Source organism: Heterocephalus glaber, unplaced genomic scaffold (assembly GCF_053883595.1).
Source record: "Heterocephalus glaber isolate CG9 unplaced genomic scaffold, H.glaber_assembly_v1.0 deba00000546, whole genome shotgun sequence".
NCBI lineage: Eukaryota > Metazoa > Chordata > Mammalia > Rodentia > Bathyergidae > Heterocephalus > Heterocephalus glaber.
This window is the reverse complement of record NW_028258147.1, coordinates 38,570,587-38,584,980: the sequence shown is the minus strand read 5'-3', so window position 1 is coordinate 38,584,980 and position 14,394 is coordinate 38,570,587. Positions and strand designations below refer to the sequence as shown.

The 14,394-nt window shown below is 37.6% G+C and overlaps 1 protein-coding gene across 5 annotated transcripts in view; it reads right to left on the bottom strand.

The window, feature by feature from the left end:
- Positions 1 to 14,394, bottom strand: part of Abcb1 (ATP binding cassette subfamily B member 1) — a 222,447-nt gene that overhangs the window by 63,585 nt on the left and 144,468 nt on the right. For 4 of the 5 annotated variants that reach the window (XM_087204488.1, XM_087204485.1, XM_087204489.1 and 1 more), the window contains 4 exons: positions 9,242 to 9,290; positions 6,594 to 6,785; positions 5,900 to 6,071; positions 2,645 to 2,769 (listed from right to left, as the gene is read on the bottom strand). In XM_087204488.1, the coding sequence (XP_087060614.1) occupies positions 2,645 to 2,769; positions 5,900 to 6,071; positions 6,594 to 6,785; positions 9,242 to 9,290 (538 nt within the window). Of the gene's footprint in view, positions 1 to 2,644; positions 2,770 to 5,899; positions 6,072 to 6,593; positions 6,786 to 9,241; positions 9,291 to 10,015; positions 11,565 to 14,394 lie in introns of those variants that run through there. The other variant, XM_087204490.1, reaches the window with a different exon arrangement.

Sequence of the window (14,394 nt, the reverse complement as noted above, 5' to 3'; positions counted from 1 at the left end):
GTGTGTGTTCCCCATTTTAGTAGTTGAGCTGAAATAAAAGGTACCACTTGGAATAAATTAAACATGATTTCACCAAGGAATTTTAATGCCTGTGACTCATATTTCAGGTCTTGCTTACCGAGACTGTGGAAACCATTTCACTGATACGATGTCGTCCTATGCGGCAAGAAGAGACATTTGCACAAGAAGAAGTAATAGGGAAGAAAATCATTTAGATGCCATAAATGAAAATAAAGGGTAGAAAAGGGAGCAGACAAACACTACTCCTTTTACGCAGGCTTTCTGGTTAGTTTCTTAATAAAAATGTCACTCCTATAAAACCAACTTTTAAAATCATCCTATTCATTAGAAACTTTAGTAAGAAAATGATACTTAAACTAACAGTTCCTAAAATGGCCTAAAGTAGTAAAGCATTTTTAAAATGTTATTCTTCTTAACTATTATGAAAATATTTACTGATTCAAGTAGGTACTTAAAACAGCAAGGGCATTTACTTCAAGCAAATAACAATCAATACTCATACACACACATTTGCAAGATGCACGGAGAGAAAAATATTTTTAGATTAAGGATAACAAGACTACTCCTAAGTGCCAAATTAAATTTATTTTTAATTCTGGTTAAATTCTCATTCCGAGAGAGTAAGCCCCTCTTGCAACTGCTATGTGGAAGAGAAAGTGAAACGGAGACTTTAATTGCTTATCTACATGGACGCAGAGGAGAGCTTGAAAGAAAACTAAGGGACTGGACTTGGTCTCAGAAGTCTCACCAACTCTCCTTCCAAACTAAACCCTAAATCTTGTCCTTGTGCCCCCTCTCCTCCCTCCTCTCAGTCCACCATTCCCCTTTTAACCCAAACCCCTACACCGGCCCCCTCTGTGCTCTCTGACTCCACCCTCTATTTCTCTCATGCGTCAGAAACTTTACAGAGTGAGAAATAATCTTACAACACAACGTGACCGATCATTCCTCTATTATAACACTGTCAGCCATTCCCCGAGTCCTCAGAATAAATCCTAACTCTTCACCATAGCTTACAAGTGACTCCAATGTCTAGCCCGAACCCACCCTAACCTCCTCGCCCTCAACCGGGAACTAGTCACAAAAGCCTCCTCGGATTTCCCAGAAAGCATCAAGGCCTTTCCTATGGCAGTAAAGTTGGAGACTTCTCTTCAGCCAACCCCATCCCTACTTCTACCTTGGGGTTTTCTCATCCCGCAGGTCTCAGTTGAGATGGAAATTCCTCAAAGTGGCTTTCCCTGACCACACACTCAATTCACACTCTTCACCCTCAGGAACTTTCATATTTTCAGAGCATTTTAAAAAATTCTATAATTTAATGCCACTTTAAATATAATATTATGATTCAGTACTTTATTTAAGTAATATTTCTTCCAACTGGTATATTAGATGCCTTCTTTTCTATTTTTGTTTTGTTTTAGTTGTCTGTCCCCTCTCCTCCTCCTGCTATTCGACTAGATGTTAGGCCAGTCATTAAGCAAAACATGCCATTTTATTAGTCAGACATTTCAAAGCGAAAACAAAACCTCTGGCAAAAATCATCACAAAATGTAGATATTGGCTTCCTTTAAACTATGGGACTCAGCTAGCATGAACTGTCTTTATGAACAAAACAGAACTCCAAACACATGTATGCTGTAAAAAAAAAAAAAATTCTACCACAACTACCGATTTAAGCACAAAGTGAAGAAAGACAACACTGTCAGAACTAGAGAGTCAAAGGCCATGTGTCCTGCTCTTATGATACAAGCTCTCATCTTGTCATAGGTTAAATAAAATCCTCCTGATGGCTTTACAACACAATTTATAATCCCCTAAACAAAAGGTTCTTTTATCTATAACTGTATTAAATGTTAAAAAAAAGTCCTGTAATACTCAGACATCAATAGATCTGATGAATATTATGAATTTAATTACTTTAGCATTTATACTCAAATCTGATAAAAAGTAAGTCACAAGATTAATGCTAAGCAACCCATCATGAGAAAGATCTTCAATTTTTTCTAACAATGTGCTTATAATGTTATCATCAAATCACAGAATATACCTCACCTAAGTCGGAACCTGGGCAAGACGGAAAATAATCCACAGATTAAAATATTCCATAGGCCTTATAGAAAATAATCATTCAATATTACAGAATCAAGAATTAGTTCAATAGGCCAAAAACAATAATAATCAGAGATATAAAACATATTTCAGCCTTAGAAAATTATTTTATAGATTTTATAAATTAATTTTGTCATTACTCATCTAGACAACACAAGGGAATTCTTTGAATTATAAGATACAAAAACAGTAGGACTAGAATTGCAAATTTTCCTTTACTAATGCTGTAGGATATCCATTGTTATTTAAGGAATCATATATATATATATTAGAAAAAAAAAACCTCTTCTAATTAAAACTGTCCCCAGGACATCTGACATCTGAGCTGACACAGAATTTAGCACATCTCAGTTTAAATAAGAAACACAGAGCTAGGCGTGGTGACACACGCCTGTAATGTCAGCACTAGGGAGGCTGAGGCTGGAGGATCGCCATGAGTTTGAGGGCAGCCTGGGCTACATAAAGGAGACCCTAACTCAAATACACAAACAAACAAACAAACAAGAGCTCAAACCTTTCAAGTTCTTTGTTCTGTCCTCCAAATGCAATCACAGTTCTAATGGCTGCTAAGACTTCTTCAGCCACGGCTCCCGCTTTTGCATAGGCCAAGAGCTCTTTATCCGTAAATGAAGACAGTACCTGTTAAAATATTAAAATTGCAACTTAGAGTGATTTAAAAATTTTAGTAAGTTATGTTTTTCAAAGTAAAAATACACAGACACACAAACGCTGCTGGTATATTAATGCTTGAGAAACAATCTTTTTTTGAGTTGTCTGTGGTTATGATATTCATACTTTAGCATATATTCACTCTGTAAACACCTTGAATTTAGTCTAAAATAGAGTATAAAAAATTAGATTAATCCCCAGCATTTTGTACTGAAAACCTCATGGATCCTTATCTCCATAAATATAACTAAAATGTGGAGATGTTAAATTTATACTATACTATAATTATAAACAGAAAACAGGATATATACATATATCAATGAAATATGGTGCACAATGAACACACTAATTTTTTTTTCATTTAGATTATTGGTACATTTTAGGTGTACAGTACAGTTACATTCATTATTGGGATTTTGTACCTTTACATGATGTATCTTGGTTCTTATTTTTTCCCCATTCCCTGCCCTCCCTTCACCCCCTCCACCCTTCCCTATTTACAAAGTCTTTGTTTCCATTTTTTCCTTTTCTCATATTTTTTCTTTTCCCTTCTTTCCTTTCTCCTTCCCCTCCCACTTCCCCTATTCCTTTAGACATTTTCTATTTCACAACATTAATTATATATTTTGATTCTTATTTACACTTTCAGTTTTTCACACCAGAAAAACTATTCGGTATTTACATGTGTGAACACACTAATTGGTGACGATACTGTGGTTTGGAAGTGTGAAGGAGGATAAGGGTAGAGGAATGCAGGGGACCCCAGACTTCAAGGCTTCACATGCCAGGGAAGCAGAGTCTCCTTTGCTGGTGCTCCTAGAAAAATGAATACATGCTGCCACCAAGGGAAGTCTTTGCTTCCTGGATGCTCTTTGCTTCCTGGATGCTCTTTGCTTCTTCGGTTTGGTTCCTGAGCACTTATTCTGTAGGCAAAAGATTTTACTTGTTCTTCTCCAATGCACAGTGACTACATATTAGTTTTCCCACTTATAAATGAGAAAATGGAAACGAGCATTAAGCAATTTGCTACTCAGTGGACTATCCAGGATCCAAGCCTGGGTGCCATGGCTTCAAAGCCTGAATTAACCATCACTGGAGTGAATCTCTCTAAAGCCACAGATATGTGAACAGTTATGAAAGCTGGGCCAACTGGTCTGGCAAAGCACTAAGATTTCTGCCTGTACTAGAAATGCTGGAGAGCACAACCATGTAAGTATGCATTGTACACAATTTGTAATAAAATTCTGATTAAATCACACTGTACTTTCAACAGCTAATGTATGGTATTTCTAGAATTCTTCATCTGTTCAATATTATTTCCTGGTATAAAATGATCAAAGTGATTTTCATAGTACATTTCATCCTTTCCTGTGTGTGAAAGTAAAGGAGCCATGGTAACTGCAAGAATGGGTGAAGGCCTGTGAACATGTATTACTCATGTTCTCTGTGCAGACATTATGCTGCATGTTATCTGTCCTCTTTGGTCCCCCAAACAATAGCCCACTGATCCACAAGACCTTCCTAACTCCTCAAAGCCATCTTCTGAGGGCTGCCCCACTCCACATTCCGCAGTCATGTAAGCACTGGGGTAGGGTGGTCAGGGCCTTTCCTGAGCCAACAGATCTGCAGAACACAGAGCTCACGTGGCAAGCTTTGACAGTGATTCTCTCCTTTCCTCCTGACCCAACAGCAGAAGTGTTACCAAGACATATTTTATAATTAGGAGTTTTTTTCTTTTTTGATTAATTAAGTTTATTTGTACATTTTAGGTATACATAATGATCTCATTCATCATAGGGAATTCGTACCAGTCCATGATATATCTTCACTTTTATTTTTTTCCCATTCTTCTCCCCTCCCTTCAACCCTTCCACCACTTCCTATTTACAAAAGCTAGATTAGTTTCTTTCAGTTGAGTTTGAGTATTTTGTGGTTATTAAGGAAATGATCCATAAATTTATGAGCATAAAGTTGTCCGTAGCATTCTCTTATCTTTCTAGTGTGTATATGATTAGTGACATTCCCAATTTGATTCTGATATTGGCTACTTGTGTCTTCTGTCTCTACTTTTATCAACTTCACTAGAGACTTGACAAATTTATTAATAAATATTTTAAAAATCTATTTTCCGTTTGTTTTCTTTTTTTTTCTGTTTTCAATTTGCTTTCTGCATTTATCTTTGTACTTTCCTTCTTCTACTTGCTCGGTATTATTTTATTGTTTTTTTCTAATTTCCTGAGATAGGAACTTAGGTTACTGTACTGAATTAAGGCATTTCCTCATTTCAAATATAAACATTTACTACTAGAGTTCTTTTTGTTATTGCTGTTCTATGTGTCTCTAAATTTAAAGATTTTTTGTATGATCAAAGGGCGAGTGTGCTGTTTCCATGTGTTTAGAAATTTTCTTATCTTTTTTTACTTCAATAGTCAAAGAAAAGACACTTTATGGTTTGCATTCCTTTGAATTCACTAAGGTTTGTTTTATGGCAAAGGATGTACCCTATCTTGGTGTTTTGTAAGCATTAAAAAGAAAATAAATTACCTATTCTATTGTTTCAAAAATATTTTAATATATATGCTAATTTGTTACATTCATATTACTAGTTCCTCTTAGGTCGCTGGAGAGAAACTTTTGTGCTATTATCTGTTTCCTCTTTGTAGGAGAATCTTTTTGTCTGTGTCCTGTACTATGAGTAGCAACTTTGAAGATAATGGTACATAGTGTATTAACTATTGTCTTATTATTTGGTTATGAAATTTTGTTTTATTTTTATATAAAATAAAAAATGATTTAAGTGTGCCCTAACCCTAACGCTAACATAAACTCTAGAGTTCCGCATATATTTCATACCAGCCAGAGAATGAAGTATAAAAGCTACTTCCTTCCTCTTGCCCCTTCCCCAAATAACCAAGTGTACAAGGAACTACAGAGCCATGGCAGAGGCAGTACTCGGTGAGGCTGCATCAGATTATCCTACTGCTTTTGACCAGAAGGTATAAAAGCAAGTATGAAATACAACATTAGGGCTATCATGGCTCAAGACCCTTCCACAGGGTATAGGCAGTAGTTAAAACCTAGATTCAGAGGGCTCACCTACCTTTGCCCAGATAGCAGCTGATAGTCCAAGAACAGGGCTCACGGCTAAAATCACAAGGGTTAGCTTCCAACCACGGGTAAATCCTATTATAAAACCAGCCACAAATGTTGCCATTGATTGAAAGAACATTCCAATTTTGTCACCAATTCCTTCATTAATTTTGAAAACATCACTAAAGAACAGATAATGTTAGAAGAAACATCAGAAGTACAAACACAGAACTTTTCTCCTATGCCCACTTTTGTATTTTGTTTTGTTTGGTTTCATTTTCTTGAGCGCATCATAAATCAGATCATATCTAGGGTTTTTCTGTGCATGTGTGTTTCATTCATCAGGGTGTCGGTTCCTAGTAGAAGGTCTGTCATTGACAACAGAAATCCGTAGTACACAAGGTCCCAGGAAATGGAGGTGGTTACTCAGGAAGTAGGCAACGCAGAAATTTCAAACTACATGGAAATTTAACCAGTAAGTATCATTTCATTGCTCTGCTGCATACTGCTTTACTCCCCGACTCACTGCCAGTCAAGCAGTTCCCACCATTCCATGCCAGGTGCACAGGACATGGTTGCTACTCGGAAGGAACTTAGTCCTCTGAATGGTGCACTAGTATCTCCTAAAAAGATTTGATGACATCTATCGCATTTCATTTACAATAAAAACTACATCTGAGTTACACATAAAACTAGGTACTTACTCTGTGAGACGGGTGTTCAGCTCTCCAACATCATGCACATCAAACCAGCCTACCTCCTGTTTCATTATAGCATGGAAAAACTGTTTTCTAATTTTCTGTGTCTGTCTTCCAGCTGCCAGGCACCAAAATGACACCTGAATGTAAGCAGCAATAAGCACACCAGCACCGATTCCAGTATAATAATACGCATACCTGAAAAACAACAAGAACATTGCCCACATTCTGTTTTCTAATTAATGCATTTCTCCCAATCAGACCATGCACTCTTAGATTTTAGTGATATATCACACCGTGCTTAACAAATAAGAAGGGGTTACGATAAGCAGAGAAGATGATCACTATGCAACTATATCTGTAGCAATATATTGCATAGGAATACTTAAGAATGGTTTCTACTCTGGCTCAGATCCCAGTTCTTGGCCTAACTGCTTTATAATCTCAGGCAAGTGCCTGAAATTTCCCAAGCCTAAAGTCTTCTAGTTCTTAAAAGGATGATAAAGAAGGCAGTCGTGTGTGAAGTACGCTTGGGCGAGTGCCTGGCACACAGTAAGTCTCAGAAAAATGAGTATTGTAAATGACCGTGGGCGGTGTTGGCGCATCAGGCAACAAGGACCACTGTAGCCCTATCTGCTCTCGCTACATCAGCATCATTGATGTGTTCTTCTGGCTGGCATCTCCATATCCACACATTGAAAGAAGCGACAGAACTTGTCGGAAAGTGGAACACACAGATGGAAATGTTCCCTTGACCTTTTAGGTATTAGTCCAGCACAAGCTGGATGTTAAAAGACAGGTGAAAATTAAAAGTATATTTATATTACCTGCCCAACTACTCATCCTGAGCTATCCTCAAATGTTCAAGAAGTCATTTCCAGTTTTCCTTTCAGTTTAAACTCTAACAGTGAAAACCATAAGCATCTTCTAAAAGTGGGCTCTGATATCAAGAAATATTCAATTAATGTTTCTGTGCTCTTAGTGTTCATTTTTACAAAAGCAAACAATTAGGCTTCACTAATCAATCAATTTTTACATTAAAGGCATACATTCTAAACTGAAACACAAGATATCAATTGTCCCATGTTTAGAAGATCTCAAATTGCTATAATGTAATAAACATGTGAGTAGCATGCACAGGCTATAAAAATGAGTGTGTGATAAGCAGATCCCCTCTGACTTTGTTACCAAAAATTCTATGCTCAAAATCCATCAGAAATAATATGAAACAAACTTTCCCCAAAACTGCACTTTGTAATTTATAATATACTTATCAGATAACATATAATTGGGAAACTGAATTTTACTTAATAGGTAACTCCATGATTAATTATTATCCGGGTGTTAATGATATACAGAGACACAAAGAAATTCAATTCTACATGAACTCAGTGTTTGACAAAGTAGTGTGTGTGTGTGTGTGTGTGTGTGTGTGTGTGTGTGTGTGTGTGTTTTGGTTCTGCTGTTGTTTTGGAGACAGGGTCTCACTCTGTAGTTCAGGTTGGCCTTAAACTCACCTTGTACCCCAGGCTGGCTTCAAACTCTTAGCAATCCTCCTTCCTCAGCTTTCCCAATGCTAGGATTACAGGCGTGCACCACCACACATGGCTAGTAATGTGTTTTAATGTAATGTATTTTAAACTACCAAAGCATTCTGATTTTCCCAATGTAAAAAACAATGCCTCTCCACAGGAATATCTGAGGATATTTGCTTTTCAACTTTCAAAATATAAACTGTCTCTTTTTTCTTCAAATCTAGTATATCATTTATATTATAATGTAGAATCATTATCTGCTAATTCACTAACATACAAGGGGTACCTCAGTTCATAAACTCAATTCTCTCCATGATTCTGATCATGGAATCAGACTGAACAGGATGAGAACCAAATCAAATTTCCCCATAAGGTCAACATTGAACCTAAACACTGAATTTGATTAGGTTCCCGTCCAAATCTGTTTGTGACCAGAATCGTGGGATGAATCTAGTTGGTGAACTGAGATATCACTGTATTCTTTACAACTCAGTTATAAACTATTCTGGGGAGTAAACTTCAAGATAATGTAAATCATTAACAAAGTTTTCCTGAGGTGAATTAAGGTCAGAGTGACTATATTACTTCTGGAATGTTTTATTTCATTGTTGAGAATTAGATGCTCAATTAAAAAAATTTCTGTTGGCTGATCTTATGACTGAACATATCCAAAAGAAAAACTAATAACTACAAAGCCATTAAAAATTATGATTGCAGGCCGGGGATTTAGCTCAGTGCTTCCAGCGCCTCCCTCACAAGCGCAAGGTCCTGAGTTCAATCCCCAGTACCAAAAAGAAAAGAACAACATAAAAATTAAGATTACAGATTCAACTGTACTTTAAAATAGTACATTAGACTTTTCTGATTTCCATGTGTATTGTATTCTACAGTTCACAAGGCATGCATAACTATTTAGGCTTCCATATTATACAACACATACTTTTGTTTAAAAATATTCAAAAAATATTCTACACCATAACCTCCTTGAAACCTGACAACAGTAATGTTCTCCTTAAAATTTCAATTTCTCATTAGGATAATGCAAAATTTTAAACATTTCTATAAATGTATTGATACAGGAAAAGTTAATAAAATAATTGTAAGGAAATGTCTAATTACGTGGTCATCTCTTCCTCCAGATTGAAGCTCACTGTGGTGTTGGCTGCACCTAGAACACCGTAAAACAAACATATATCATTCATGTCTTCTTTACCTCCGTTAAAAACAAGCATATAAAACTAAATCAGACTCACTTAATGATTACATAAAATATGTGAAATGGGCTCAGCCTTACTTCTGTGTAAGCACTGTGGTATCATTCAAATATTTTCTTACTCTTCTGTGTAAATGCACATGGACCAAATTCAATGCTGTTTATTTGCAAGCAAAAACCACACTGATAAATACGTATAAATGTACACTTGAACTTCAGTGTATATTTCAAATCTACTACTACATTTCTCCAGTTTTTGTTTCTATTGAAAATTATCAAATACAACAATCAGTATAACCAACACCACAGAGCATCACTCAACATTAGCAAATGTTAACATTTTTGGGATAAGCACATTATAAGTCCTTCATAACTTTTACCTCCTCCCTACACATATACGCACATGCACATAACCACTGTTCAACATTTTTGTGTATATAATTCCAATTTTTTATGGATGCATTTACACAGACATACAAATACACAAGCACACAAACTTGTACGTGCTAAGTTTTTTTCTTTTGGTAAAAAGGAAAAAAGGATTTATTCATATCTAGTTTTGAAGAGATGGGGGGGAATTTGCTTCAAATCATCACCCTGCCCTGTCCAGGTGGGTAAGGGTCTTCTATGGTACGGAACACAGGGGAGAGGAGCACAGAGACAATGCAGACCACACTTACTTTACTCTCCAGCCCTCTTCTGTTCTTTGTCCTCCTTCTTGTGGAAAGGAAACTGGGCTCTTGCCTCCTGGGGCTGGCACCTGCATATTCTGTCACATTTAGGCTGGGGTGGGGGGGGTGTTGGTTATGTGCTCAGCAGGAGGGAGCTTGACGTTGCTTATCTCTCCTACCCTGTGAGCTGCTCAGGCAGGGGCTGGCTCTGACTCACCTCTGCTTTCAGCTCCTTGGCTCATAAAACCTCTTCTACTAATCTTTGAGTTCACTGGAACTATGTGGTAAAAGCTATGCTTAGTTTTTTGAATGCAATTACACCTATATTCAGTGGCCAATTTTCCACATCAGTATATGAGTGCAAACATACTCGAACACATACCTATATACGTAAGGTAACTATTTTATAACATTAATGATCATAATTGAGAGTGCTGGATCAATAGAGAGGCACACTTCAGATCTTAGAGCTGTGGCAGAAACTTAGGGTACAATGTGCAGAGGGTCTCCTTCAGGTGACTCTGCTCTGGACAGGTGTGGGAAAGGAGAGAGGAAAAGGATTTTTGGCAATGTAAGTGATACAGACCAAAGTCTAGCACATCTGAAGAATGACTGAGCCAGTTTGGGTGGAGCTCAAGGTATGTTGTGCGGCCATAAGGAGGCAGACATGGAGTTGCAAAGAGTCTAGGCAAAGCAGGTATCACAAAAACAGACAAACAAGCATTAATGGTTTGGAGCTAAAATGGATATAATTAGAAGCACAGTCTAGCAATATATCGCAGCCAGCAATGTTGGAATGGAGAGACTAAGGGACTTGAGATACTGCAATAATATAGGGAGAGAAGGTCTACATGAGAAAATAAAACAAGGAAAAAACAAGATTTCTAGTAGAAAAAACTTTGGGAATTGACATCTGATGGAATACAAGCCGAGTAAAAATAAGATGTGACCAAGATCGAAGCCTAAGTATGGGCAGAATGGTGGTGTCATGGTAGTAAAGGAGTCAGCAAAAACAGCTGGCTTAGATGACTGAAGGAAGGCTGTCGATTCAGGCTCAAACTTTTAAAAATTTGGTAGTGCCTGGGACATTCAATTAAGATGTCCACTAAGTATTGGGACTGTGGTTCTCCGGTTTTGGAGAGAGAGTCAGATGTAAAATAATTTAGGGCCACTGCTAACTTCAGGAAAGAAAAGGCATCTCTCTTTACCTGTGAGGACAGGGCGGCAGTTAAAGAAAACAGGAGGCCAAGCACAGCACACGAGAGAAAACAACAGTTACGAGTAAGGCAGAAAGTAAAGAAGCAATAAAGAAATAGACAGGAGAGATCCGTGACTGCTTCACTGTCTGACAATAAAATCTTTGACACTGAATTTTTACTTAGAGCAATCAGTTGAGATTTCTTCTGTCCCACATATAAAAATAAAACAGAATATTCAATCACCAAAGGATGTTTCTCCAAATCAATCTTGTACAATCTCACTGCATATTTCTAACTTCTCTCGAAGTCAGAGAATATTTAGTTATCATTAGTGTGTATTACTACCAAATCAAGACAAATTTTAAAGTCTAAATATCTGTTTTCCATTCATTGCTACTACAGATTGAAATTCCCTTATCTAAAATGCTTGGGAGTAGAAGTATTTCAGATTTTAGAATTTTTCAGATTTTGAACTGCTTGTATAGATGTTATGGTGTGAGAACCCCCAATACAAAAAGGCAAAAAGCCAAAATTGAGCACTGATGCTCAAAATGTTTCCAGTATCAGGACATTGCAGATTTTGCACTCAAGCTTAGGAACCAAGAGAATTTAACTAAACATTCTTTGGCAATAGTCTATAGTCTAAGTCTACAGTCATTTCTAAGTCTACAGTCTTTTCCTTGCAGTTCTACAATTTCTCAAGCAGTTCTGGAAGTTCTCTTTGGTAAGTATCTATAGGAGATGCGATCAAAAACACAGTGCATGCCATTACTGGGAACTGCCATCCCATAGAGGAAAGGGAGGCTCTTGAAAACATTATGGTGTGCCCTCATCGACCTTATTCACCACATCTGGCACCATGCAACTTCTGGCTCTTCCCCAAGTCAAAATGACCATTAAAGGTAAATGTCTTGAATAGAATCAGGATATGCCAGCACAACTAAAGACATGAAAGACGATTTCCAAAACTGCTTCAAAAAGTGGCAAAAACAATGGTATAAGTGTGTTCAAATCAAAGAGGAGTATTCTGAGGGGTATTCATAGCAATGTGTATTGTACTGTAATAATTTTTAAAATTTTAATATTCATGATATTTTCGATTACCCCTTATACAAGGTCTGCACATGATTTATACATTCATAGTTCAAGGATCAAAACATAAATATGAGGGCGGGGGATTTAGCTCAGTGGTTCTGGCACCTGCCATGCAAGCGCAAGGTCCTGAGTATGATCCCCGGTACCAAAAAAAAAAAATGAAAACATAAATATGATCTGAAACATTTGTAGAAAAATAGAGGCACCTGAGACCATAATGCTAAGTGAAATAAATCAGAAACACAAGTATAAATATTACATGGTTTCACTTATGCAGAAACTCAAAGTATAAATAATTTATAACATAATACAAAACAGATAATATGAAATACAGAGATAAATCTTTCCAAATGGAAATCATATCTAGAGAGAAGGAGGGAAGAGATAGACTAGGGAAAACTTAAAAACTTAAGATGGGTTATATACATGTACCAACTCTCCATCATCAATGTAATCATGTACAGCAAACATATACTAAACATTCTAAATAATCTAAAAACTGAAATAAATTTTCAAAGGCCAAAAAACGGGTAAGGACAGCTTAAGTGTTCCTAATCAGATTATCTAAAATCCTAAGTGCTCCAAAGCCTGAAACCTTTGGAGCACTGCCACGTTATCAGTGATACAAAATTCTAATTCACCAAACTTCGCATCATGCACAAAATTAATTTTAAAAACCTTATAATGCTACCTGTAAACTATATGCATAAGGTACAGTCCAATCGAAAGTACATTACTAGGTATACACAAATATGCCCAAATCTGAAAAATTGCAAAATGCTTCTGAAAAGTGATACTCAACCTGTACTACTTTGAAAGCCGGCATTTCACAAATAGTTTTCCTCATGAGTTTTAAGGTAGTGACACTAGAAGTGACAAATGTAAAGATAAATTATTTTTATTTTCTCCTATTCATTTAAATTATTAATGCATACAAGATTTTGAGTGTCTTGGGTTCTCAATTACTCTGGCCACAGACTGATAGGGAATAAATAGAACCAACCATTTTAAGATTTTGGAGAAAGAGAAAAGCACCAGTGCAGATATGCTATAAACTGAATCATGAGAGACACTGAATAGTCAAGAGTTCCTTTCAAAAGTATCTTTGGAGAGGAAGGGGCTTCTGGACCACCATCCAGCCCACCGCTCCCAACCCAGAGAAGGAGCTTCCAGGCCACCATCCATCCTGCCACTCCTGGCCCAGAGGTAGGGGCTTCTGAGCCTCCGTCCCACTGCTCCTGGCCCAGAGGAAGGGGCTTCCCAGCCACCATCCATCCTGCCACTCCCAGCCCAGAGGAAAGGGCGTTGGGGACCCCATCAGTGCTGCTGCTCCAGACCCAGAGGAAGGGGCTTCCGAGACTCTGTCTTTCCCACCGCTCCCGGCCCAGAGGAACAGGTTTCCCGGCAGCTGTGTGTCCCACAGCTCCTGGCCCAGAGGAAGGAGCTTCCTGGCCACCATCCATCCCGCTACTCCCAGCCCCTGTCCCACCTCTCCCAGCTCAGAGAAGGTCAGCCACGCAGGCACCAAGAGCACCGGCCCAGCCCCACCTCCAGTCGAAATGAGAAGACACGTAAATAAGTCTCAAAACCAGACTTCCAGATCACCTACAGCAACTCAAAAGGAAAATAAGATGGAACACTCTGATACTCAACCACCTGGACCCACTGAACTGGCAACAAAAGGGGATCTGGAAAAAATGAAATCAGAAATAATTTCTCAGATAATAGCAGATCCTAGTGCAAGACATAATTAATAAATCTAGAGAGGAGCTCAGGAACATGATGGAATCTCAAAATAGGAAACAAATGTAATCCATAAAACAGATGCAAATAGATTTCCAGATGAAAAGCTCCACTGAAAGTCTACACAGCAGAATGAGCCAATGTAAGGACAGAATATCAGATATAGAAGATAAGATTGCAATTAATGACCAGGAAAAGAAAAATTGCCTCAAAATTGTAAGGGAACACGAGAAATCAATCCAGCAGCTGCTAGATGATGCAAAGAAGAATAACATAAGACTCACTGGGCTCAATGAAGAAACAGGTGAGAGTGCAGACAACATAAAAAAACACAGAAGTAGTGGCAGAAAA